Source organism: Phoca vitulina, unplaced genomic scaffold (genome assembly GCF_004348235.1).
Source record: "Phoca vitulina isolate PV1807 unplaced genomic scaffold, GSC_HSeal_1.0 scaffold19, whole genome shotgun sequence".
In the NCBI taxonomy this organism is placed as follows: Eukaryota; Metazoa; Chordata; class Mammalia; order Carnivora; family Phocidae; genus Phoca; species Phoca vitulina.
The window spans coordinates 15345661-15371983 of NW_022589722.1; the positions used below are offsets into that span (position 1 = coordinate 15345661).

At 42.5% G+C, this 26323-nt stretch overlaps 1 protein-coding gene across 2 annotated transcripts in view; it reads right to left on the bottom strand.

Moving 5' to 3' along the window:
- The window catches only part of GNPTAB (N-acetylglucosamine-1-phosphate transferase subunits alpha and beta), a 73735-nt gene extending 47744 nt beyond the window's left edge, over positions 1-25991 (bottom strand). The window contains exons 1-2 of one of the 2 annotated variants that reach the window (XM_032416236.1): positions 25716-25991; positions 429-514 (exon numbers count right to left, since the gene is read on the bottom strand). In XM_032416236.1, the coding sequence (XP_032272127.1) occupies positions 429-514; positions 25716-25832 (203 nt within the window). In that variant the 5' untranslated portion in view covers positions 25833-25991. Of the gene's footprint in view, positions 1-428; positions 515-25715 lie in introns of those variants that run through there. The other variant, XM_032416237.1, reaches the window with a different exon arrangement.
- Positions 25992-26323: the final 332 nt, after the last annotated feature.

Sequence of the window (26323 nt, forward strand, 5' to 3'; positions counted from 1 at the left end):
GAGTGGGGGGTCAGTCTGGTGGCTTCAACGGGACTGGCCCTGGTTAACAGAGTGATGTCAACAGAAGAATATGGGCCAGGGCTTGGAAAAGAATAATACTGGCCAGGGTAGCCACCCAGGTTCCTCATCCTACAGGGGGATGGAATTACCTTTACCTCACAGAACTGGGGCAATGATAAAATGAGATCATGTAACTCTGCAAGGCAGGATTACTCTTTGGGAATCAGATTTTAATCAGATTTTTCAATCATAAAATGTGAGGAGGGACTACAGATTCCTTCAAATAGGAGTGGTCTTGAATAGGTTAAACCATATCTACACTTGGAAAAATCCCTTCAACTTCAACTGTTGTATTTAAAGCAAGGGTGATCTCATGACTCATCATTTAAGTCCAAATAAGCTACTCTCCGAAACTGATCTCTTCTTACCGATTCTGAAAGGACTTTCCAGCAATATTGTCTCTGTAGGAATCAAACAAAACGTGGTATTGATCCCGGCTCCATTCCAGAACCACCTAGGAAAAAAAGGAAAAAAAAAAAAAGGAAAAAATGTTTGCCCTGCATCAATACTAAGAGTATAGAACTTTCATTTCATTTCATTTTAATTTCATTAAGAATCATTAAAGGAACAGGAAAAGAAATCAAAATTCATCCATTCACCCAGTGCCTCCCATATATATATTATACCAAACACTGTGCTCAGTCCAGATAAAAAAACTACAATAGAAGGACAGTTATACATAAAAGCTACAGTTACTGGCCTGTGGAAGGAGGGGAATCAAAGAGGATTTAAAAGGATGCAGTATGAGAATTAGGTCTTAGAGAGTAAGTTCACAAGGTAGGGAGAAAGGGACAGTCTGCAAGGACATGCTCGAAGGCTGAGAAGCAGCAAGGGTGAGTGGTTTCAGGGCAACAGTGCAGCTGGCTTTGGTGGGAGCACAGCTGGTAAGTGCAGAGAACGGGGCTGGGAAGGGAAGCTGGGTGCTGACTGTTGTGCCCTGGGTACCATGGGAAGCAGAGGCACTAAAGGATTTTCAGGCAGCTCCGTGATCCATCCAAACCTCGGGAGACTCTCACAGCACAGAACAAAGCTATAATAGGAGAGACTGACAAGATATGGGGGTGATGGCCTTACTGTCTATGGAGTTTCAGCTGATGACCTTGCTAAATAATTCAGGAGACAATGGAAAGTTCAGATAGGAGCTCCCTCATGTCTGCACCCCAAATCTATAAGCCCACCCACACATGTGCCCCATTTTCTTCTTCACTCCCTTCACCATAGAGGAAGTGTCCCTCCTCCTTGCAAGCACCCCATCTCTGTCCATTTGCTCTGGATCTCATCAACTTGTCTCAAGACTGTTGTCTGTTCTCTCTTTTCCTCTCAATAGGATTATTTCCATCAGCCTATTCCAGTAATCTCAGGAAAACCTTCCCTTCACTCCACACCCTCTGGCAGTTGGTCCCTCTATTCCAAATTCTCTCTTTCAAGGGCAAATATCTTTAGACAGTCCTTTTCTATGCTCTATTTACCCTTCAGCCACTCCAATACCACTTCTGCCCTTACCACGTCAGTGGTCTTACCAAGGGCTCCATGTTGTAGAATCCAGTGACATTTTCCCCATCTCTATCGTACTCAACTGGTAGCAGCTACCCAGTTCCTCCTTACTGAACCACTTCCCTAGCTTTCCTCCCATCACTCCGGTGACTCCTTTTCAGTCTCGTTTGCCAGGTCATCTTCTATCTGACCTTCAAATGTGTCCTTTCATTCAATTCCTCTTCCTGAAATGCTCTCCCTTCCTGCCAAGGCTTCTTTTAGCTTCCTACTGTGCAAACGCTAGGATGTGTGGCCCTGCTACATTCAGGTGACCACGGGAGCCCCCATCACTTAGCTTTCATTCCAGTCAGCAGAAAGGAGAGATAGGGAATGATATGTCCCTCCATTAAGGAAACTTCTTGGACGGGGCACCTACCACTTCTGTTTTCGCTGGCCAGAACACAGTCACGTGATGACATGTGGCTACAGGGGAGGCCGTGTGGACCCATGTGCCCAGCTATAACTGCTCATTTCTTTGCATGGCATTCAGGTTTTCAGTATCTGACCTCTGCCTATCTTGACAATCTTACTTCTTTGCACAGCATTCAGGTTTTCAATATCTGACCTCTGCCTATCTTCACAATCTTACTTCACTGGGGTGCTTCATAAACACTACAAATTAAATAATAATCCGCCCATCACTCAATGTACTGATTTAAAAACTGAGGGTCTAATGTACCTTGTACTGCATTTACAAAGAGAAATAAGGTAAGTTCCCTGACTTGAAGGAACTATAGCCAATGATTAATAGAGAAATTTATTGCTGGCTACAACTGCACTGAAGAAGGAGCACCTCTTTCTAGGAAGACAAAGACTTGACTGAAGAAGCAATGTTAGCAGACTTAAAGGATGAACAGGTCTGTTGGTACTAAAGCTGGGGTACAAAGGGTGTGTTAGAGGGATCTGCTACCAGACTGGATGAGGGAGTGAAGAAGGGGAAGAGAAGCAAGGTGACTGCTAGGTTTCCAGTATTTCTAGTAGGAGTGACTGAAGAAACAGTGGGGCCACTTAATGACATAGGAGGAACAGGTGTAGTGGGGACGCACGCTGGTGGGAGTCCCATTTTAGTCACGGTAGATTTGAAGCGGTATATGCATACAACTGGCTGCTCCAACTGGACTGGAAATTCCAAGAGGGGGAATGAGCTTTATGGTAGTATCACACATCACACCAAACCCAATGGCAGGCATATAGCTATAAAATACCATCTTTGCTAAACATAGAATATATATCTATTTTTAGTAACATAATTGTATTGATTTGGATCAACTTACTGAGCTCAAATAGAAGTGATTCTCCATCAATATCCCTATGTAGCTGCAAAAGGACAACTAGTACATTACTTGTATAAAACAAACCACAAAAAATAAAGCTCAGTATCACTGTTCTTGGCTCGTAGTGCTACCCAGAAGATGAGAAGATAGTATCAGAGAGGGCATACTTCACAAATGACTGAGAAATGCTGATGTGCTGTATGTTGACACAACGTGCCTTCCTTCATCAGATAAATTAATCTCATCATCTCCAAACCACTTTGGTGTATTAGAAAGAACACAGCAGCAAAGGGTCCTTATCTATCACATTTAGGAATGTTCTCCTCTCCTATCAGCGAGAGTTCTGCACACTTCAGGGAAGGTAGCAGGAATGCTGGGTTATGATTCAGGGGACACGGGGTTTCATCCCAGCTCTGTCACTTTTATGAGACCTTATGCAAGTTCTCTGGTCTGTTTAGGCTGTTTCTTCCTCTGTTTTACATTTTATGAAGGGGGTCTGACCAACTGTCCTTGAAATCCCTTCCAGTCCTAAGAGTATATGACAGAAGGAGGTGCAGGGCTGTGCGGCTGGCACCATGTCCGGCATGGTTTCTTCCCTGCACCCACGTGTCAACGCCATTGGGACACCATGTCTCTTCTCTTCCTGTCTTCAGCCTCCTCTGGGTCTCTTATCCCTTGTCCTAACCCATCAGCATTGAAACATGATCCTCTTCCGTCATAACCATTTCCCTTTTCTGCTTATTTTTTTTTTTAAATGTTTTACTTATTTATTCATGAGAGTCAGAGAGAGAGAGGCAGAGGCAGAGGGAGAAGCAGGCTCCCCGCCTAGCAGGGAGCCCGATGCGGGACTCGATCCCAGGACCCTAGGATCATGACCTGAGGTGAAGGCAGACGCTTAACCATCTGAGCCACCCAGGCGCCCTCCCTTTTCTGCTTAATCCCAACTGTGAACTACACCCTATCATGGAAATCTTGCCAAACTCTTTAAGTAAATGAGTAATGTGCTATACCGGGGATCGAAAAGGAACCTTGTAAATCAAATAAAAAATCATCTGAGCACTAGTGTCAAATCATTTTCTTACACTATCAAGGATAGTGTAGAAAAGAGTGGAAATCTGAATGGGCAATTATGAAATTATTCTGGGATAAACTATACAAATATAAACACCTTTCAAACAACAAACAAGCCAAAATAGACCTAAGCTTGCAATTAGATCTTGTTTTCAGCCATTATTAGCAATAAACAAAAGACCAGAGGAAAAGGTTAGAGAAACACTAACTACTATAAAATCAAGTCCCTTTTCAACCACAAAGCCTTTCCATATTCTTCAGCCAACCTGAACACTTAACTTTCATCTCTACTGCTTATTTGGAAATCAGTTACTCACGGCCCTCTAATATTTCTTGCCTTGCATCCCTTAGCTTTTTTTATCATTATTTACCTTCCCCCTCATGGAAACATCTTGTCAGACCAATTAAGTTATAAACTGCTTGAGGGTACAGAACTACTTACAATCTACTTATTGTCAACTCATGCCCAGCATGATTCATTATATACCATCTTCTTGTTCATAAATATAAATATTATCTGGTTACGGCAGGAGTAATGTAAGACTGGATTTGGGGGGGTGGAGCGCCTGGGTGGCTCAGTTGGTTAAGCATCTGCCTTTGGGTGCTGGGATTGAGCCGGCATCCTCTGGGCTCCCTTGGTCAGCTGGGAATCTGCTTCTTCCTCTTCTTCTGCCCCTCCCCCTGCTCATGCATGCACTTTCTCGCTCTCCTCCAAATAAATAAATAAAATCTTAAAAAAAAAAGACTGGGTTTGGGGACTTGGGACATGGGACACCTCCAGGGGGAGAACCTCCCAGTTCTTCTATTTAGTAACTGTGTAACTGTGGGTACTCAATTTCCTCAACTATGAACTAAGTACAAATGTATTTCATCAGTTTGTTGTGTTGCTGCAGTAGGACAGTGATTCTCACTTGACATGCATAAACAGAAGGTCTGAGGAAGGTACCAGGCATGTTAGAAGACATGGGTAAACAAAGCATATCTTCCTGAACCATCATTTGTAATGGCAAAATATTTAAAATATTATACTGATAGTAATGCAAAATTTTTATGGAGAAAAACAGAAAACTGATGTGATTTTTATAGACACAATGCTGGCCTTTAAAATTTCCTACTTGCCATTTTGCTCTATCCCCCCACCCCCTCCACACACACACCTCTCTACACTATTCTCTTCAGAGTATTTACTTTTTTCTGCCATCAAAAGTAGTTTGTTGGTAAAACTTAAGACACAATGAACTAAAATAGTATTAAAATACTATATGAGCTCTAAAATACCACATAAGCAATGTATTATTAATAAAGAACTGTAAAAATCATCTAGGGATGCCTGGGTGGCTCAGTCTGTTAAGCGTCTGCCTTTGGCTCAGGTCATGATCCCAGGGTCCTGGGATCGAGTCCTGCGTCAGGCTCCTTGCTCGGCAGGAAGCCTGCTTCTCCCTCTGCTTGCGCTCGCTCTCTCTGAGAAATAAGTAAAACTCATCTAAAGGTAATTTATTCTACTAGTTTAAAATATTTATCACTTTTAAGACTCCATTTTAATAATCATGGCATTCAAGGTATTCAGGATCAACTGTTGGTCATTTTTTACAAATTGCAGCCAGCCAGTCTTAATGTGTTGATAACAGAGGAGAAGGGGCACGTTCCCACATTCACCAAGCACCATCATGCCCGGTGCTCCTCTCCTCCCCACTGAAGCCCTGCTACAAGGTACTAGCTGTGAGACAGGCACTTCATGGGTCATTGCCCAAAGAGAAGCCCCAGGCCACACAGCCGTGTGTAATGGGGCTGAGATGTGAATCAGCCTAACTTCAGAGCCCATGTTCCTGTTTAGCTTCGCCCAGGCTCTCTCAGCCTCAGCAAGCTCCCTCCTCTGATGCTTACTTACACAGAGCTCGCTTTGTCAAACATACATTTATAAATGTGGTCATTCAGACAATTCTGAAACTGGTTACGTTTATCATCCTTAATTCAACGACCCAGATCTGTTTCCCTGGCATGTTTATAAATGACCACAGTCCATAATAAATTTGTTTTGCTACCAGTATTTTTAGAATGTCTAACAGTCCTTTAACTGGCTTGTGCACACAAATACTAAAATCTTTGGATGATAAACTTTTTAAAGTTATAAAACTGGTATGTGCTTTGGTTGAAGATTTTGATAATCCTAGAAAAAGTTCAAATGCATGCCTGTAGAAGAATAATAGTTACTGAGACACAAGCTTCATAATCCTTTGTATCAGAAGAATTCCCCAGTTAAGGAAAAGAGGAAGGTAACTGTCCAGAAGAGAACTGGTATACACTGCAATGATCTTAAGATTTATAATCAGAAGACGTGAGTTTCAATCTGACACTTGATCTCAAGGCTGTGAGTTCAAGCCGCCGCGGTGGGCTCCATGCTAGGCGTGGAGCCTATGTAAAAAAAAAAAATCAGATTAAAAAAAAGAAAAAGAAATGTGACATGGGTACCCTGTACTGTTTTACAGGGTACTGTAAAACTTAAGATGTTCGGACTTTCCAACCTCAAGGAGTAAGTACCCTAAGTAGCAATGACAGCTTTTCACACACTAAGAATGATATTCGAAGTTTATAATATTCCCCCCAAAAAAGTTTAAAATATTCCTAAATTACAACATGTTCTTCACAGTCTCTGAAAATTTATTTTTCATTAAGAGGCATTACAAGAGAGACCAAGATATCTTAAAGATATTCTAAGCTTTATCTTTTCTTGTTGGAACTGAATATAAATGATCTACTAACTCTCCTCTTCCTTGATACCAATCAGGAAGTCAATCTGCTCATCATCATGCGGGCTGCTATGACAAAATATCACAGACTGGGTAGCTTGGAAACAACAGAAATGTATTTCTCACAATCCTGGAGACTGGGAAGACGAAGATCAAGGCACCAGCAGACTGGGTGTCTGCCGAGAGCCTATTTTGGTTCAGACTGCCTTCTCCTTGTAGTCACCTTGCATGGTAGGAGGGGTGAGGAAGCTCTCTGGGGTCTCTTTCTAAGTGTATCAATTTCCACCCTCGTGACCTAATTCCCTCCCAAAGGCCCCACCTACTAACACTATTACATTGGAGATAAGGTTTCAACAAATAAATTTTGAGAGGACACAACCATTCAGTCTATAGCATTTCCCAATGCAAAGTGACTAGAATAAGAGATTAACCCATTTCTTATTAGGAGTTGAATGGTTATTAAAACTGGGTGATTTCCCCCATTTCATATAAAGGAAATGATCTAAACCCAAGATGCGTGACCACTATTTACTCAAACATTAATTAAACTCAAAAACACTTTTCTAGACCATTTCTACCTCCTTTACAGAATTAGACACACATCATGTATTTGTTGAACATTTTAAGGAGCACAAAATGGAAATCAGGCCTCGGTCCTCAAGGAGCTGACACCCCTGTTAAGGACTACTTACTAGCATAAAATGATTAAGGAATATTTACTGTTCAGCTTTTAAATGAGTACAGCTTGAAACAGATGACTGACAGGAAAAATAATAGTCAAGGATAGGGTTAATCATGACAGCTTAACAAAATCTCTCTCCTTTTCCCAGGACAGAAAACTGAGATTTTTAAGGAAATAAAGGAGCAGAGAGAGGGAGAGGATTGTTTGCCACAGGGATGGGATAGGAGCAAAATAGTAAAGGAAATCATATTAAAAAGTAGAATTAAGGGCGCCTGGGTGGCTCAGTTGGTTAAGTGACTGCCTTCGGCTCAGGTCATGATCCTGGAGTCCCGGAATCGAGTCCCGCATCGGGCTCCCTGCTCGGCAGGGAGTCTGCTTCTCCCTCAGACCCTCCCCCCTCTCATGTGCTCTCTTTCTCATTCTCTCTCTCTCAAATAAATAAATAAAATCTTAAAAAAAAAAAAGAATTAAAAACGTTAAACCTTTGACAGTTCATTGTAAAAAAATATCTAAAGGGGAAAAAAAACAAAAAAACAAAACCTCCTGCAACCACACTTAAATAAAAGTAAAAGTAAAAAAAAAAAAAAACCTACCAAAGATTTTTTCAAAATATATTCAAACGGACTTTCTGGGTATACGTAGATTTACTTGTTTTACTGGTCAGAGGTTATAGAATCACAGAATTGTATAGAATGGACTTTAAATCCAGGGCTCAACTCTGCAAGCCAATGTCTGAGTCTCTGCTATAAGGTCCTGGCAAACAGTTATTCTACCTATGAGTTTACACCTGCACTGTCCAAAATGGTATACACTAGCCACAAATGGTTATCTAAATTAAGACTAAATAAAATTAAATAAAAAGCTCAGTACCTTAGTCACACCAGCCACATTTCAAGCACTCATAGGATTAGTGGCTACTGTATGGGACAGCTCAGAATTACAGAATACTTCCATCACTGCACAAACTTCCACTGGACAGTGTTACGGTTATTCAATCCTTAAAGTTAAGCAAGAGTCACACAAGGAAGCCCCAGTTTTGTGATTTTAGACAAGTCACTTAAACCTAAGTGCCAAATGTAAAATTTAAGTAATACCTTATCCTACAAGGGATTGTTATAAAAAAACAAGTGAGCAAATATATATCCATATATTCTGACAACTACAAAGTACAATAGAAAATATAAGATATTAAGACTATGAAAACACACTGAACTTATTTAGCCCCTCAAGGGGCTCACAGTCTGCTGGGGAGACAAATATGAGACAAATAATTACAATATATCATGTGAAAAATATAGCCAAAATATGAATGGAAGTGTAGTTGAACCTGCTAAATATTTCCATTGTAACTATTAAGCCAGGAACCAAAACTAGTCGAATTAAGGTTTCTTTTTTTACTTTATTTTGGCAAAATTTAAATAAAAATTTAATTTAAATAAAAAAGTTTAGTGAAACGAGATAAAGTTTTACAAAATATCTGCTTGTGATACTGCGCTCACTCCATCAACAAACGAATTTTATCTCATACTATTTGCTGGTTAAAAACATTTTTTAAATACACCAAGAAGAGATCTCTTTTTATGAGTTGCAAGTGCATAAAAATCATAAATTAGTTGAAAAGTATGTTATAGATTTTTAAATAGCTGCAAGGCCATTTTAAAAAATCGCCCCCTTTCCTGAAAGGCAATTAGCATTATGTATCATAGAACCAAACAAAATGTCTTTGTTCTGGCTAACTCTACTTCTAGATACGTACACGCCAAGGAAATCATCACAGATGTACCCAAAGACCTGCATAATATGCATAAATATGATAATGGCCATTATTACTTACAAAATAAAATCTGAAAAAAGTATCTAATAATTAAACAACAGGTGATCAGGAAAATAAAGTACAAACAAATATTACGAAGCTATTAAAAAAAAATCTTATTTTCGGGCGCCTGGGTAGCTCAGTCAGTTAAGCGTCTTTCTTCAGCTCAGGTCATGATCCCAGGGTCCTGGGATTAAGCCCCACATCTGGCTCCTTGCTCAGCAGGGAGCCTGCTTCTCCCCCTCCCTCTCCCTCTGCCTGCCACTCCCCCTGCTTGTCAAATGCTTTTTTATGCACCTATTATAATCTATATAATATATATTCTATATAATATATAATATATAATTTGAAAATAAATCTTATTTTCAAATAATTATTAAAAATTAATAACTTAATTCAGTCACTCAATAAATATTATGTGGTACCATTCTAGACTCTGAGGACATAGCAATGGCCAAAACAAAGTATCTTCCTTTGTGGAGCATACAGAATAGTCAAAGTGTTTGATAAAATATTAAGTGAAAAAAGCAATAATCAAAACTTATCAGTCTGAAGCAAGATGTCAGCAAAATGGCAGAGCTAGCAACTCCAATCTCTCATCCCCCCACCCACCCCAGAAACACTGAAAAACAAGCAGAAAGTGCCAGGACAAGTAAAGAAATATATGAAATGTCCATGTTATAAAATATTAAGAATGGGCAAATCCGTACAGACAGAAATTAGAGGTTACCAGGTCCCAAGAGGTGAATGGAGTTATTGCTTAATGGTTACAGAGTTTCTGCTTAGGGTGATGAAAAAAGTTTTGGAAATAGATAGTGGTAATGGTTGCACAACAATGAAAATGTAATTAATGCCACTGAGTTGTACACTTAAAAATTGTTAAAATGGTAAATTTTATGTTATTTGTGTTTTACAACAATAACTCAAATGAGGAGTAGTCCTCCCAAAAGAGTAATAAAGGAACATTATGAACAACTCTAAGACTACAGATCTGACAGCTTCAATGAAATGGACCAATTCCTTGAGAGACACAATCTACCAAAGCTCAAACGAGAAACAGATAACCTGAATAGGCACATACCTATTAAAGAATTTGACTCAATAATTAATTACTTTCCAAACAGAAAGCACCAGCCCCAGATGGGTTCACTAATGATTTCTACCAAACATTTAAAGAAGAAATAATACCAATTCTCTATGATCTCTTCCAGAAAACAGACTTCCTAATTCATTCTATGAAGAAAAGTATTACAAACAATATTTCTCATGAACATAGATGTAAAAATCCTCAATAAAATGTTATCAAATCAAATCTAACAATGTACAGAAAGAATCATATACCATAAACAAGTGGGATATATTCTAAATACGAATTTCTGAATCCTGGTTCAACATTCCAAAATCAGTTAATGTAACCCATCACATCAACAGGGCAAAAAAAAACAACATATGATTATAATAGGTGCATAAAAAAGCATTTGACAAAAATCCAAAACCCATTTTTGATTTAAAAAAAAAACTGTCAGCAACCTAGGAATAGAAGGAAACTTCCTCTTAACTTAAAAATATTATTTACAGGGGTGCCTGGGTGGCTCAGTTGTTTAAGTGGCTGCTTTCAGCTCAGGTCATGATCCTAGGATCCTGGGATCGAGCCCCATGTCGGGCTCCCTGCTCAGTGGAGAGCCTGCTTCTCCCTCTCTCTCTGCTGCTCCCCCTGCTTGTGCTTGCTCTCTCCCTCTCTTTCTCTCTCTCCCTCTGTGTCAAGTAAATAAATAAAATCTTTTAAAACAAAAATAATATTTACGAAAAACCTACAGTTAACATTATACTTGATGGTGAGAAACTCAAAGCTTTCCCACTAAGCTCAGGAACAAGGCAAGGATATCATCTCTCACTACTGCTTTTCAACAACATATTGAAGTCCTAATTAATGTAATAACACATGGGGCATGGGGCACCTGGGTGGCTCAGTCATTAAGCGTCTGCCTTTGGCTCAGGTCATGATCCCAGGGTCCTAGGATCGAGCCCCCATCGGACTCCCTGCTCCACGGGAAGCCTGCTTCTCCCTCTCCCACTCCCCCTGCCTGTGTTCCCTCTCTCTCTGTGTCTGTCAAATAAATAAAATCTTCAAAAAAAAATGTAATAACAAAAAAAGGAAATAAAAAGTATATAGATTGGGAAGGAAGATGTAAAACTATCTTTGTTGACAGATGACATGACTATGTAGAAAATTCCACAGAATCGACCAAAACAAAACTCCTGAAACTAATAAACAGTTAGTTGCAGGATACAAGGTTGCAGCACACAAAAGTAATATACAAAAGCCAACTGCTTTCTTATACACCAGCAATGAACTATATGACATTTTGGAAAAGGCGTAACTATATACAGAGTTTAAAAAAAAAAAATCAACTGGGTGGCTCAGTTGGTTAAATGTCTGACTCTTAGCTAAGGTCTTGATCTCAGGGTCATGAGTTCAAGCCCCGCATTGGGCTCCACACTGGGCATGGAACCTACTTAATAAAAAAATAAAATAAAATACCCCAAATCATTGACTGCCAGTGGGGAGGGAAGCAAGGACTAGGTGTAGTGGAGGGCAAGGGTATTATCAGGGTAATGAAACTATTTTGTGTGATACTGTAATGGCAGATACATGATCTAACAGTATGCATTTGTCAAAATTCATAGAACTATACAGTACAAAGAATGAATCCTAATGTTCAATATATTCTTGGTTAATAAAAATGTATCAATATTGGTTCATCAATTATAAAAATGTACCACACACTGATGCAAAATGTTAAAAATAAGGGAAAATATGCTGGGAGAGGGGAGGTATATGAGAAATCTCTGTACTTTCCATGCAGTTTTTTCCATAAACTTAAAGCTGCTCTAAAATAAAACCTACTAAATTTCTATGATAGTTAATTTTATGTGTCAATTTGACTAAGCCAGGGGGGTGTCCAGATATTTGATCAAACATTATTTTGGTTGTGTCATCGAGGGTGTTTCTGGATAAATTAACATTTGAAGGAATAGACTGAGTAAAGCGTTTGTCCTCCTATTGTGGATGGACCTCATTGCATCAGTTGAAGGCCTAAATAAAACAAAAAGGCTGAGTAAGAGAGAACTGCTTCTGACCTGACTGCCTTGAGCTAGAACATCAGTCTTTCCTCCCTTTGGATTCGAAATAAAACATCAGCTCTTCCTGGCTCTCGAGTCTGCCAATTTTAAGACAGGGACTATACTAAGCTCTTCTGTGTTTCAGGCCCTTAGACTCAGATTAGAACTACACCACTGGTTGGGGTGCCTGGGTGGCTCAGTTGGTTAAGTGTCTGCCTTTGGCTCTGGTCATGATCCCAAGGTCCTGGGATTGAGCCCCATGCCAGGCGCCCTGCTCAGTGGGAAGTCTGCTTCTCCCTCTCCCTCTCCATGTGCTCTCTCTCTCAAATAAATAAATAAAATCCTAAAATAATAATAATTTTTAAAAAAGAACTACACCATTGGCTCTCCTAGGTCTCTAGCCTTGCAGATCTTGGAGATCTGTCAGCCTCCATAATCATGTGAGCCAATTCTATGTAATAAATCTATTTCCATACACACATTGATACACATCCTATTGGTTCTGTTTCTTTGAAGAACCCTAATATAATTATATATGTATATCAACTAAACCTATCTACTTTCTATTAAGGTTAAATTTAGAAACAAACTGATCACTGTAGGTGACCTTTCTATATTTAGATACTAGGACAAAGTATGTCTGCACTCAACTTCTTGGTGCCAAGTTCTATTCTAGGGGCTGAGGATACAGCAGTGAATAAGACAGAAAGACTGGATAAGACAGAAAATCTGTTCCCAGAGCTTACTTTTTGGTGGAGCAAGAGAAGACATTAAATATATACACAGACACACATTTTCAGACTAAGTACTATTAAAAAAAGAAGAAAAAGGGGACTATAATAAGGAATGGCCTGCTGAAAGAGGCTACTTTAGGTTGGGTGAAAAGGTGTTACTGAGCTAAGACCTATAAGACAAGAAGGAGCCCAACATATGATGGTCTGGAGGCAGTGGTCTCTAGGCTGATGGGACTGATAATGCAAAGCTCCTAAGGCAGGAACAAATTTGATGGTTCAGGGAATAAAAAGACAGTGAATACACCAGTTCTAAGTCTAAACCTCAGGTAGGTTTACAAGTATCTGCCTGATTTTTTACGCCTTTACCACTGTCTTGAGAACATGTATAGGCTGGCCCACTGGTCCCAGGAGGATGAAAGACAAGTGTAGCAGAGCCAACCAAATCCCACCCAGATGATCCAACTCCCAAGTGTCCAGCACATCAAGGGAATAAATGTCATTTAAAAAAAGATTTTATTTATTTGAAAAAGAGAGAGAGAGAGAGCACAAGCAAGGGGAGGGGCAGAGAGAGAGGGAGAAGCTAATCGGACACAAGGCTCAATCCCAGGACCCTGGGATCATGACCCGAGCTGAAGGAAGACACTTAACTGACTGAGCCACCCAGGCGCCCAGAATAAATGTAATTTTAAGCCATGGGATTGGCAAATTTTTTTTCTATAAAGGCCCCAAAATAGTAATCATCTGAATGGTCTCTATTTTCTTCAGGATGAATCCAAATTCTTTCATATCATTCAACAGCCAAGTCCTAAACTGGCTACTACATGCCTCTCCAGCTTCAATCCCCAGTGTGCTGCAGCCCTTCAGAACTACTTTTGTTCCTGAAAGGTGATAATGCCTCTCAAACCCATGCCTTTACACCTGTGGAATCCTTCCCTATTAGAAAGGGGTGTCTTTATAGCAGCAATGTCCACAATAGCCAAACTGTGGAAAGAGCCAAGATGTCCACCGAGAGATGAATGGATAAAGAAGAGGTGGTATATATATACAATGGAATATTATGCAGCCATCAAAAAGAATGAAATCTTGCCATTTGCAACGATGTGGATGGAACTGGAGGGTATTATGCTGAGCGAAATAAGTCAATCAGAGAAAGACATGTATCATATGACCTCACTGATATGAGGAATTCTTAACCTCAGGAAACAAACTGAGGGTTGCTGGAGTGGTGGGGGGTGGGAGGGATGGGGGGCTGGGTGACAGACATTGGGGAGGGTATGTGCTATGGTGAGCACTGTGAATTGCGTAAGACCGTTGAATCACAGATCTGTACCTCTGAAGCAAATAATACATTATATGTTAAAAAAAAAAAAAGGAAGAACATAGCAGGAGGGGAAGAATGAAGGGAGGGGAAATCAGAGGGGGAGACGAACCATGAGAGACTATGGACTCTGAAAAACAAACTGAGGGTTCTAGAGGGGAGGGGGGTGGGAGGATGGGTTAGCCTGGTGATGGGTATTAAAGAGGGCACATTCTGCATGGAGCACTGGGTGTTATACGCAAACAATGAATCATGGAACACTACATCAAAAACTAATGATGTAATGTATGGTGATTAACATAATAAAAAAAAGAAAAGGGGTGTGTGTGTAGCGGGGGGGGGGGGCTTCCTTCCCTTGAGCCATCTATCCTATCTCCTTCAAGATCAAGTTCAAATGTCACTTATGTCTGAGAAACACCCGTGCCTCGTCCTTCAACTTAATTTATCACGATGCATTTTGTCTATGTGCCTGCCCATCTCCCTGTCTAGAGCGAGCTCCTCAAGAGCAGAAAGAAACTGAATCATCTTTGTGTCTCTAGTAGGCAGCAGAGTACCTGGCCCAAAGTAGGTACCTCCGTAAATCTCTGTTGAATAAACAACTTCTGAAAATTTGGTAAGGAAGTTTTATCCAATTTGGAATTAATCAGAGATAGAAATGAAGCTAATGGGGGTGCCTGTGTGGCTCAGTTGGTTGAGCATCTGCCTTCAGCTCAGGTCATGATCTCAGGGTCCTGGGATCAAGCCCCACATAGGGCTCTCTGCTCAGCAGGGAGTCTGCTTCTCCCTCTCAATCTCCCTCTGTGCTTGCTCTCTCTCTCTCTCAAATAAATAAAATCTTAAAAAAAAAAAAGAAAGAAATGAAGTTAATGGCATGAGGTAGTGAAGGGGGAATAAAAGGCATATTGGGGGTGGGGAGATAAACTAGAACCTAAAAGAAGAAACAATTTTAGGAAGCAATTTTAAAGTGGGCAATATGGTTTTTAGTCTGACGCTAGAATGCAATAGGCTCTCCCTGCACAAATGTGACTTAGTCTGTAACATTTTTCAAAGATCACTTTTCTCCCCTGCTTAATTTAGTGCAAGTATGAATCACATGCAGGCTGACTAATCATCTGCTAAAGACACTGCATGTGGATCACAAGACTGGAACGATCAATCTAAAGGACAGTAAGAGATACTACAAGATATACTGTGAACACGCAGAACTTATTACAGCTACACTTGTTACATTTTAGAAGGAGCTAGAATAACATACATTATTGTAAAGCACAGCCTGTATTAAATTAATGCACTTACTGCCTCTGCTTTCCTATCAACCATAATAAATAAAGCACAGCCTGTATTAAATTAATGCACTTACTGCCTCTGTTTTCCTATCAACATAATAAATAAAGCACACTCAGGTAAAGAAATCATTGTGAACCTTTCAGCTCTGTCTTTAAGGAAAGATTAATGTACTTTTCAATGTGACCTTGGGCACCAGACCAGAAGGTTGGTCTTCTCCGGCTGCTCTCTTCACTGAGCATCCTGGCCAAGGGAAGAACAGTCTTGGGACGGGACACGTGGCATTTATTTAGCATTTACTGAACACCTTGCACCAGGCAGTATGCAAGGTGCCTTGCATACATTAGACATGTCATTTAAACCATCTTTCCTCACTAAGGCTCAATCACAATCAATGTATAAAAATAATTTTTTGTATGTATTCATTCAACAAAGCACTTATTCATTCACTTAACACCTATAGTTAGCATCTGGCAGAGCAAATGAACTTGCCCATCTTGCTCACTTTTATATCCCAAGATGTCAGCAGAGTGTCTGGCACATAATGGAACATAAAGACCAGATGATTTTGCCTCCTAAATCTCTCAAATCTATCCACTTCTCCTAACATACCCTTCTACCAGCCTAGTCCAAGGCTCCTGATTAAGTGCCTGCAGCCATTCTTGCTCTCCCTCTAATTCAGGTTTTTCCACTTTGGCACTACTGACCTTTAATACCTGAAAACACGTTGTGGGGGCTGTCCTGTGCACTACAGAAAGTTCATCAGCATCCCTGGCCTCCACTCACTAAAAGACAGTACATAGTAACCTTGAATGGCATCCCATTGTTCTCAGAACACCCAAATCCTGAACACCTAATCTACCAAGTGCTGGGAAGTGGGTACCACCAATTGCACTAGTCTCCCCTAGATCCTCACTTTCTCTTGCTCTCCAGCCTCCAGCCACATGGGCCTGTGTTCACCTTCTCAAATGTACCCCAACTTCAAGACCTTCATGCTGGTTCCAGAGTCTGAGCACTACTGCTATTTGGGGCTGGATAATCTTTGCTGTGGGGCCTGTCCTGTGCATATGTTTAGCAGAATCTCTGGCCTCCACCCACTAAAGGCCAGTAGCACCAACCCCACCCCGTGCCCCAGGTATGACAACCTAAAATATCTCCAGACATTGCCAAATGCCTCTGGGGGCAAAATCGCCCCTGGTTGAGAACCAACGGCCTAGAGAGCACACTTGCCCTGCTCTGCTCTCTGCCTCAGCAATTCTGACCCTTCAAAGTTGAGCTCCACTTACATCAAGAAAGCCTCTCCCGACCCAGGCACCCGCTGGACACTGCTGGTCTCTCCCACAACACCCTCTCCTTCTTTGTAGCATTTCTCGCAACTGTCATTAAGAAGCATTTCATGTCTGACTGTACAACCAGAACATAAACTCCTCGCCTGCAGGAGCAGCCTGCTTTGCTCTCTGCTCTCTGCTCTCTGCTCGGGGGCCTAGCACCGTGCTCAAACCAAGGATGTGCTGTCAGAAGAATGATTCTGGTGTTCTGCTGGGCGCAGGGACCCCAAGATAAGGAAGGCAACGTCTTTGTGCTCAAGATGCCGAGTACAGAAATGGCACATAGGTTTCGTCTCCTGGGCAAACTCATTAACTGCACCAAGAAAACGTGCATGTAGAAATGCTTCTCCTGAGGCACCAAAAAACCAGATGTCACATTCCAAAGTGAAGAGTTGAAACAAGAGGCAAAGTTTCCTCAGGAGATAGTTGAAAACTCATCCAAATCATGGTAGAAAGGTCCAGGGGAGGGTTTAGGAAGCTGCTGGCATTCTGCAAATCCACTTGATCTCATCGAAAGGGGGAAGGTGGAGATCTTTTTCCATTCTCCTCAAGCCAGGGAAAGGGCTCAGTGGGACCACCAAGACAGCCCACTACAGGTCAGTGCAGGTGGGTGGATGCCACATCTGTCTCAACCCAAGAAACAGACGGGCAGGCTGGCTAACTGCTCTGAGGACAAAGGAGAGGTTGCTGCTACGCTGGAATCAGCCCACGCTACCCCACTTTGAGCTGACAGGGTTCAGGATACACTACCCCAAAATAACAGCACCTTGGCTTATTGAATATTTCAAGCTGAAGAAATCTGAGAAACAGCAGGTGCAGGAAGAATTTTCTGACCTTCCCCTGAAGCAGGTAATCAGACTCTCTGTGAGAGGTGCCCTCCCTACACCAGGAGGAAAGGAGCATCCTTATCTCCAAAGAACAAGTATTGCCAAAGGAATCTGAATGAACAGGCCTTGTTTCCCCAGCTTACTACACTTAGCTCATTCTCTTTTTTATCCTATCACAATTTTCCCAAACTCTCCACTCTTCATTATACCTTCAATAAAAATACTCAGGTTTAACTACTTTTCTGGGTCTTTATTTCCTTATGTAGGCTCCCACATCATGTAAAACTTGTATTAAATAAATACGTATGCTTTTCTCTTATCAATCTGTCTTTTGTTAAAGGGGCCTTATCCAAGAACTTAGAAGAGTAGAAGAAAAAGATAAACTTCCTCTCTTACAAAGCAAAGCACGTCAGTCTCCCACGCACCAGACGGGTGCCACGCCCAAGAGAATACCTGCAGAGGGTCGTCTTAGATCAGGTCCAGGGCCCCCCAAAAGAAAAGCAATGAGACTGAGATGAGAGGCTCACAGTACTATCAGATTCCTAGGGACCAAGGAAGGAGCAAGCAACCAGCCTAAACGAAGAGGCATTTGCTCTCACCAGAGTTAAAGCAAGTCATGGCTCTCAGGTTGTGGTCTCTGAAGGAGGCCCTTTGAAAGCACTCAAGACAGAACAAGCTTTGAGACCTGCAAATTCCAGAAAGCTCCACACCTGTTTTGGAAGGACTTTCCTGCCCTCACTTCCTTTCCCTCTTCTAGGTGCTCCAACCTCCTAGGGTGCTGGCCCCTAGAAAGGGCCAGAAACAGGCTATGGAGGTGAAGGAGAAGCATCAGATGAAGCAAGAGAAAAGTAGCCCACTGTGCTCAACCTTCCTTCCTCAACTGCAGGCTTTCTGCCTAGGGCAGGCCTGAGCAGGCCTTACCTAAGAGGCTTCAAATTCAACAGGCTTGAAGTTGCTGAAATGACATTATGTTTCATAATTTGAAGTGACCACAAGACTCTCTATTACCAGGACGCCTGGGTGCCTCAGTCGCTTAAGCATCTGCCTCCAGCTCGGGTCATGATCCCAGGGTCCTGGGATCAAGTCCCACATCGGGCTCCTTGCTCAGTAGGGAGCCTGCTTCTCCCTCTGCCTGCCACTCCCCCCTGTTTGTGCTCTCTCTCTCTGACAAATAAATAAATAAAATCTTAAAAAAAAAAGACTTTTTATTACCTAGGAGTGACAAGAGAAGGCTTAAGCCCACCTTAATTTTCACCCAAAGGCAGAGGTAGAACTAACCCTACAAGTTGATACAAAGGGCCAGTGGGAGATAAAGACACTTGCTACACACCAGTTGTGCTTATTCAACATGAGAACTGCTGCACATCCCGCCAATTGTGCTTACTGAACATGACACTTACAGCCATGATCTACCCAGCACCACTTACCTACTCTTTCCTAATAGAACTCCATACCCACATAACACAAATGTTCAGGAGACAGGCCCTAAGTTCAGGAATGAATCAGACTGGTCCAAAAGCAACCTCTTCCTCCTTCCAAGGGGTGTTTTTAGGAATGCCTCTATGATCCAATTCCAGGAAAGGTTTGCTGAGGTCTTGGGTCAAGTTCTTCCTCCATTTTCTGGGAGAGCTCTCAGGAGCTAGAGGAATCCCACCCTGTTAAAGAATTATTCTGAAGCTATGTTTGGGTGCAGTGAAGAAAAAGCACCACGATGAATGAGTGCTGCTGTCTGTCAAAGGGAGGCAGAGTGGTAAGGTGTGCACTGTAGGCAGGTAGAAGGAAGTGTGGAATTAGATCTTGTCATTAAAGCAGCTGGAGACGGCGGAGTCACAAACGTCTGGATGGGGGTCTGAAACGTGACATCCCCCATAAGAGGAGATGGCCAAGGAGCAAAGCCTGGGGAATCTCAACATTCAAGACTGAGAGAGAACAGTGGGTGGGCAAGGAGAACAGGGAGGGTAGTCTCCGTGAAGAATGAGGGAGTGAGAATATCCAAACCAGGTGTGCCAGGTGCTGCAAGAAGGTTAAGTTTTTTTCTCTCACAACACGCTAAATTGCATTAACAAAATGAACAATATTTAGACCTCATTGCTAAAACTGTAACTATCAAATCACCATATTAAAGGTACATAATGAATCGCTGCTGAAAGATATAAGGGCACATGAACTGCATATTAACACGGCCAACAACAACGACAACAAAAAATACACCCAACTAAGAATACAGGTTTCACAGAATAATTAATAAGACATCCATATTGGAAATAACTTTTACATCCTTTAGAAGAAGGTAAAGGGCTAACAGCTATCACAGTCACAATGCCAACAGTAAGGCCCAGGAAAGGAAATGGGTTTTGGCTCGAGGCACTGTGTAGACCATGTGCCGCTCTGGCCCTTCTCTTGATAACAGCCTCGTGATTGCCCTCTGGGAACCCCCTTCAGTCCCTGTGGTTGAGACTGACAGCACCACCCACAACCCTAGCTCTGGGGACGGTCCAGGCAGTTAACGAGGGCACAGCAAGGGCACTCGTTCCGTGGCTGGGCAGGCCACCCTCGGTCTAGCTGGCACTAAGGAGAAAGAAACTCAACTGACAGACTAGAAGCTGCAGCGGCTGGCTGCAATCTCCTCCCACATGGGCAGCACCTGCCTGGGTACTAAACCAACAGAGCTGGAGACTAGGGACAAAAAGAGATTCCTGATGTCATCATTTGAGCACCCTATCCAACCCTGGGAGAAGCTTCACCCTGTTTTTCAACAATATGAGTCAAAAAACTACCTTTTTCTTAAGGCAGGTCTGAGTTGGGTTCTGTCACACTCTGTCACTGTCACATCAACAAAGTGCTGATGGTATCAGTTCAAACCGCTAACAGTTCAAAAGCAAAAAGTTCCTGCCTCCTTGTAAAAATCTCAACTTCCTCTAGGATGTTTCAACCCATAATTTTCTTCCTTTCCTCTGACTTTCTAAGCAATTACTGTGTACCCATTCAATTACTTACTTCCTTGTATTGTTACTCATATCTAGAGCATGGCCTCACCTCAACTAGACAAACACGGCCAAAGATGAGCTGTAATTCTTTGTATATCTGCTAACACCTTTTTCACCATACAAAGTACAATCAGACCAATGGTGTCTGAGAAATCAAAGGTAGCTAGAGATGGGTCTGCTTCAGGGTAGAAATCTTTAACTTTTTTTTGGAAATGAACTTGAAGGGATGTTTATTAAGATCACCCAATTAACTAATGCATTCACCCATCCATATCAAGCATTTATTTGGCACCAACTGGGTACCAAGCACTTCCTAGGTGCTAAGAATACAGCAGGTACTAAGACAAGGTCCCTGCTTTGACAGTTAGTAGGGCTGTGTATCTTTCCCAAACCCCACAAAAGAAAGAGACCATTTAAAAAGGCTCTGTGTGGCCACTGGCATTTTCTCTCTAGTGCAAATGACATTACATTATAGTTCATGCTTTCTCATATGAAGCACTCAATAAATGTATATTCACAGAACATTAAAGCTAAAATGAAGGTCTTAGAAATCTTGACTTTTTAAAACATTATTTTTAATTAATGAAAGCCTTCCTCACCCCTGAAAGAAATCTACACGAGATAAGATAACAGATAAGGGTGGCTGCCCCAAACCAGGAGGCAGCTGGGAATACTAACACAGCATGGAAAGCACGGAAGGTCACAGTTTACGCTGGAACTAGAACCAGGCCAGAGGCTGTCTCCCAGTTCTCAGGCCAGATCCCTTGGACTCCTCCTATTTGTTGCCTTCGACAAAGAACACACTCAAAATATATGTTTAATGAGTGAACTAATCAAATACAAACACGGTAGTTACCATGTATTTCTTTCTTCAAATTGAGCCAGGATGAGAAACTGGTCACCAAGGCTGAGCATGACTTTGGATCCAGTTTTCAACCTTCTTTTTCACAGAACAGTAACATCTAATTAATCCAAAATGGCAGAAGGCAGGCAAGCAAAAGGGAGTAGGGAGGCCAGGGGAAAGTTACTACCCAGTATGAGTAGATTCTACCTAAATCTGCTTCCTTGTGGAAGTTAATTTTGGCGTACTTATTTGTTTCCATACATGCAGATACACTCATATACACCCAGCTGTGATTTACAATCCTCTATTCGTAATCCTGAAATCCAGAAAGTTCTCAACACTGAAGACCTTTTTGTACCTTATTTGGCAACAAAACCTGACCACCTGAACTCATTTGGTGGCAAAACTTGGCCTACAACTGACTGGAAACTATTTATAGTATTTATTTTCCTGAATAAAAATACTCCTATGTTTCACTGTAAAAGATACTGATGTTTAATTATAAGGTTAATTCAGTAGAATTTTCAGATAAGGGATGGTGTATTTGTATATAAATGCTCAACTAAATAATGATAGCCCTGAAGTAATAAAATTTTACTCCAAAAACACATGTTTTAAAGTCTACAAAATATCAACCAACAGAGGACAAATATTTAAAGTCAGAAGTTTCTGAGCTAAAAATGATCTTAGGAGCATAGTGATCTAGTGCCCTGATTTGCAGATGTGGGGACTTAGGCTCCCAGAGGCCACAGGATTTATCCAATCAACTAGTTTACATTAGATAAGCTCCTACCTGCTTCTCTCACCCCAACGCGGTATACTTGGGTGGCTATTAGTACCCATCCTGAGGGCTCTCCCTGTGGTTTGGATCCAGCTCTGCTTTTGTTCAATCAGAGTTCCCAAGAGTTCTCCAGAAACTACCTGGCTCAACTTTAAGGGAAATTTTTAAAAATACTATGTGTTAATACTTCCCTCCCTCAATTATATTTTTCTTCCTCAAAATTTGGATGAGTGTACAAAGGGCTTATGAAAAGGCAGCAGCCAATACCACTTATACTGAGAGGGGGAAAAATTATTAATGAATTCACAGTTAACAAGGACCTTCTTAGTCTTTTTATGTACTGCAATTAGTGAAGTTATTAACAAGTTGGTAACATTAACTGTATGATGGGAGTATTCTACTTGAAGGGTTTATTTCAAAATAAGGACTAAGGGCATAAAATAGTTGATGATAATACAGTAGCAGTACCTACTACCATTTAATGAAAGTCTGTTATGTGACAGGAGCCTCGAATGGTGCCTTGTAGAAGAGGTCTTACTTAATCCTATCAACCCTGCAACGAAGTTGTTCTTACCTCCATTTCAAAGATAAGGAAGCTGGAGTTCAAAAATTAAGTATCTTTTCCAAAATCATACAAAGGACAGACCAGACTGTGTTGAGAGACCGTGAAGAGATGTGCTTAAGAGTAGTACAGCTCTGGAACCACACAGTGCTGGTTGAAAGCCCAGCTCTGCTATGAGCTAGCTGGATTGATCTGTGCAAATGCTTCAGTTTCATCACATATAAAACTGGTATAATAACAGTGCCCATCTCGCAGGGGTGCTGTCATGAAGATTAAATGAGTTAATATAGGACGCCTGGGTGGCTCAGTTGGTTAAGCGTCTGCCTTCGGCTCAGGTCATGATCCCAGCGTCCTGGGATCAAGTCCCGCGTTGGGCTCCCCGCTCAGTGGGGAGCCTGCTTCTCCCTCTGCCTGCAGCTCCCCCAGCTTGTGCACGCTCTCTCTCTGACAAATAAATAAATAAAAATCTTTAAATAAAAATTAAAAAATAAATGAAATAAAAGAGTTAACATATGTAAAGCAGTTAAGAGAGTGCCTAGTATCTGGTTAGCCCTATATATTAGCTATTATCATTAATACTGGCACCAGCATTCAAACCCTGATCTGCCTAATCCCATGGCTCCTCTTTTCCACTGTGCTGCAGAAATTGTACTACGGGGGTGCCTGGCTGCCTCAGTCAGCAGACTGTGCGACTCTCAGATCTCCAGGTCATCAGTTCAAGCCCCATGTTGGGAGTGGAGCCTATTTAAAAGAAAAAGAAAAAAGAAAGAAAGAAATTGTACTACAGGCAATATATTAGTGGCACTGAGCCAGCTGTCTCCACCTCCCATGCCATGTGTTGACATTCTTCATCTATTATTTCTTTTGTCTGTTCCAAACTCTAAGATTTGTGGCCCATTTCAAAGCTAACAAATGTCTTTCTTTTGGTAAATAAATAACCAGGCATGGGAATATATAAAATGAAAAATTCTAGCAACTGATACCTTTCAGTCACCTTCACACTGCCGAGGTGTCAGGACACAGCTAACTTAAATTTACTCAGGGCCAAAAAAATCTTCTATCAAGACACTTAACTGTGCATAGATCTATTCACTGTATTAAACTGCAGTACATGAAACAAAGAATAGCAGCGGTATAATATTAGGTACATATTCCACACTTACTTGTCTGGGGCACTTTCTCACCCTGACGTATAAGACTTATTTTCATCTGCCTCTAAAACAAGAACTATTAAAAGTGGAAAGCAAGCCACATAATTCATTCACTCATTAAACAAATATTTAGACGGCCTATGCTGGCAATATCTGGCACAGTGCTTGGGTCAGGATTACAGTAGTTAAACAGACAGCACCCTCTCTTATGAAGCTTACAATCCAGCATGGGTACAGACTTTAAGCAAATGTATACTGTGGCATTTCTAAAAACCATTCTCTTAATTTTAAAACCTTCTGCAACCTCCTACCAAAAAAAAAAAAAAAAGGGAAATATTAAAACAAGGAAACAGATGTCTAACAATTTGAAAACACAACTTTTCTCCAAGTTGCTATACTTATTTTTAAATGTGTTCTCTAAAATCATATACATGTACTCTTCCAGTTCTGACCTACCCAGTCTCTGCAAGCCTGTTTATGATAAAGAATACCATATTAGACTGTCAATAATATAATAACTATCCAACCTAAACCAAAGGGTTGTTTCATTCAAGAAAATGTTTAATCTACTACCCAGAGAGGCAAAAAATCTATTAAACCTGGGTGTCTCCACCTCCCCAAACCTGTGGTGTGGACCCTCTAAAGAGTTTACAGAGTCTAACCAAACTACTTTATTGCACATTAACTAAGAGCAGATCAAGAAAAGCCGGACTTGTGTGATCCAGAGTCTAAATTATTAGCATAGCCCATGACGCAAGGGCTTGTACCGGCTCCCAAGAGGTTGGGTGCTGGAGTCCAAGACAAGGCTTCCTGGTCAGATGAAGGGGCCCTAGCCTCAGCTGATCTCGAGATAGGGAAGAATGTCTGGAGCTGCCAACAGATCTCTCACATTCGTGTGTGCACATCTCCCAGTAGAGCCTCTACAGGATAACTGGTGTTGTCCCCAATAACAGAGCAAAAGTGCAAAAAAAAAAAAAAAATCCCTTTCACAAGTAAGTCTTTAAATTTGGGGCCAGTACCTTGTCCTCACTGCAAATTCACGTACAAAGAAACACACACCCCTTGGAGAAAGTTTTGACATCCGGAAAGAAACGAGATTATGATGACAAAGTGCCTTTGTCAAAAGCGAAAAGATTAGAAGGGTGACAACAGGAGGAAACCTATAGGAGGAGCAATGAACGAGAATTTTGGAGAATTTAGGAATGGGAAAAGACACCGACTCTGGGTCCCGCGAGGGGGCTTCGTGGAGGAAAACAGGCCTGAGGGAGAAAATCAAATGACTTGGGGAGCCCGAAGAAAGCACCTGGAGGCAAAGGGAACCCGCAGAACCAGCGCCTACCCTCAAACCGTCGGGAGGACGCGATCTGGATTCCAGATGTGAGACCAGAGCTCGGGGAGATCTGAATTCTAGGAGCCTCCGGGGGGAAAGGCAGGCTCTGGGACGTGTCCCCGGACCTGCAGCGAGGATGGGGAGGCGAGAGGCAAGCACGCCTGGGCTCGGAGCGCCGCGGGGCTCGGCGAGGGCAGGGGCTCGGGGCGCCGCGGGGTCGTGCCGGTCCTAGGCGCCCGGGCCGGGGCACCCGCGCCGCTACTCACCTCTCCGAATTGGAAGGCAGAGACGATGGTGACCACGACGCCCACGAAACAGACGTAGAGCCCATACCTGTGGGACAGGCAGGTATAGGTCTGTCTCTGTAAGAGCTTAAGCAGCATCAGGCCGCCGCCGCCGCGCCACGCCACGCCACGCCCCGAGCAGCCACGGCCGCCGCCGCCTCAGCGCGCCGCTGTTCAGCGGCCCCTGCCCGGCCGCCGCGCTCAGGTCACAAGAGGCGGCCGCCACGCATTGCTGCTCCGGGGGATCGACGCCCGCTCGGCTCCGCGCCGCGGCCGCCGCTTCCGGGAGCCGGGAGCCCACGCCCTCGGCGCGGCGGAGGCGGACCCGCGGCCCGCGAGGCGGCCGGCGCCGCCCCGATCTGGCCCGGCGAGAGTCGGCGGCGACGGTGGCTGCAGGGCAGCCAGCGCCACCTGGCGGCCGGAGGGGGGGGGAGGAGCGGAGGGTAGGCGAGCGCCCTTCCCATCCGCGCGTGCGCGGGGGCCTCTCGGGTACTCTGGGATCCGCAGAGTTGGGCACGCACGGAGAGTGGACCCGACCATGCAAGGTCGCTGTGCCCCAGACGGCGTTATGACGCCTAACTGAGCCACCC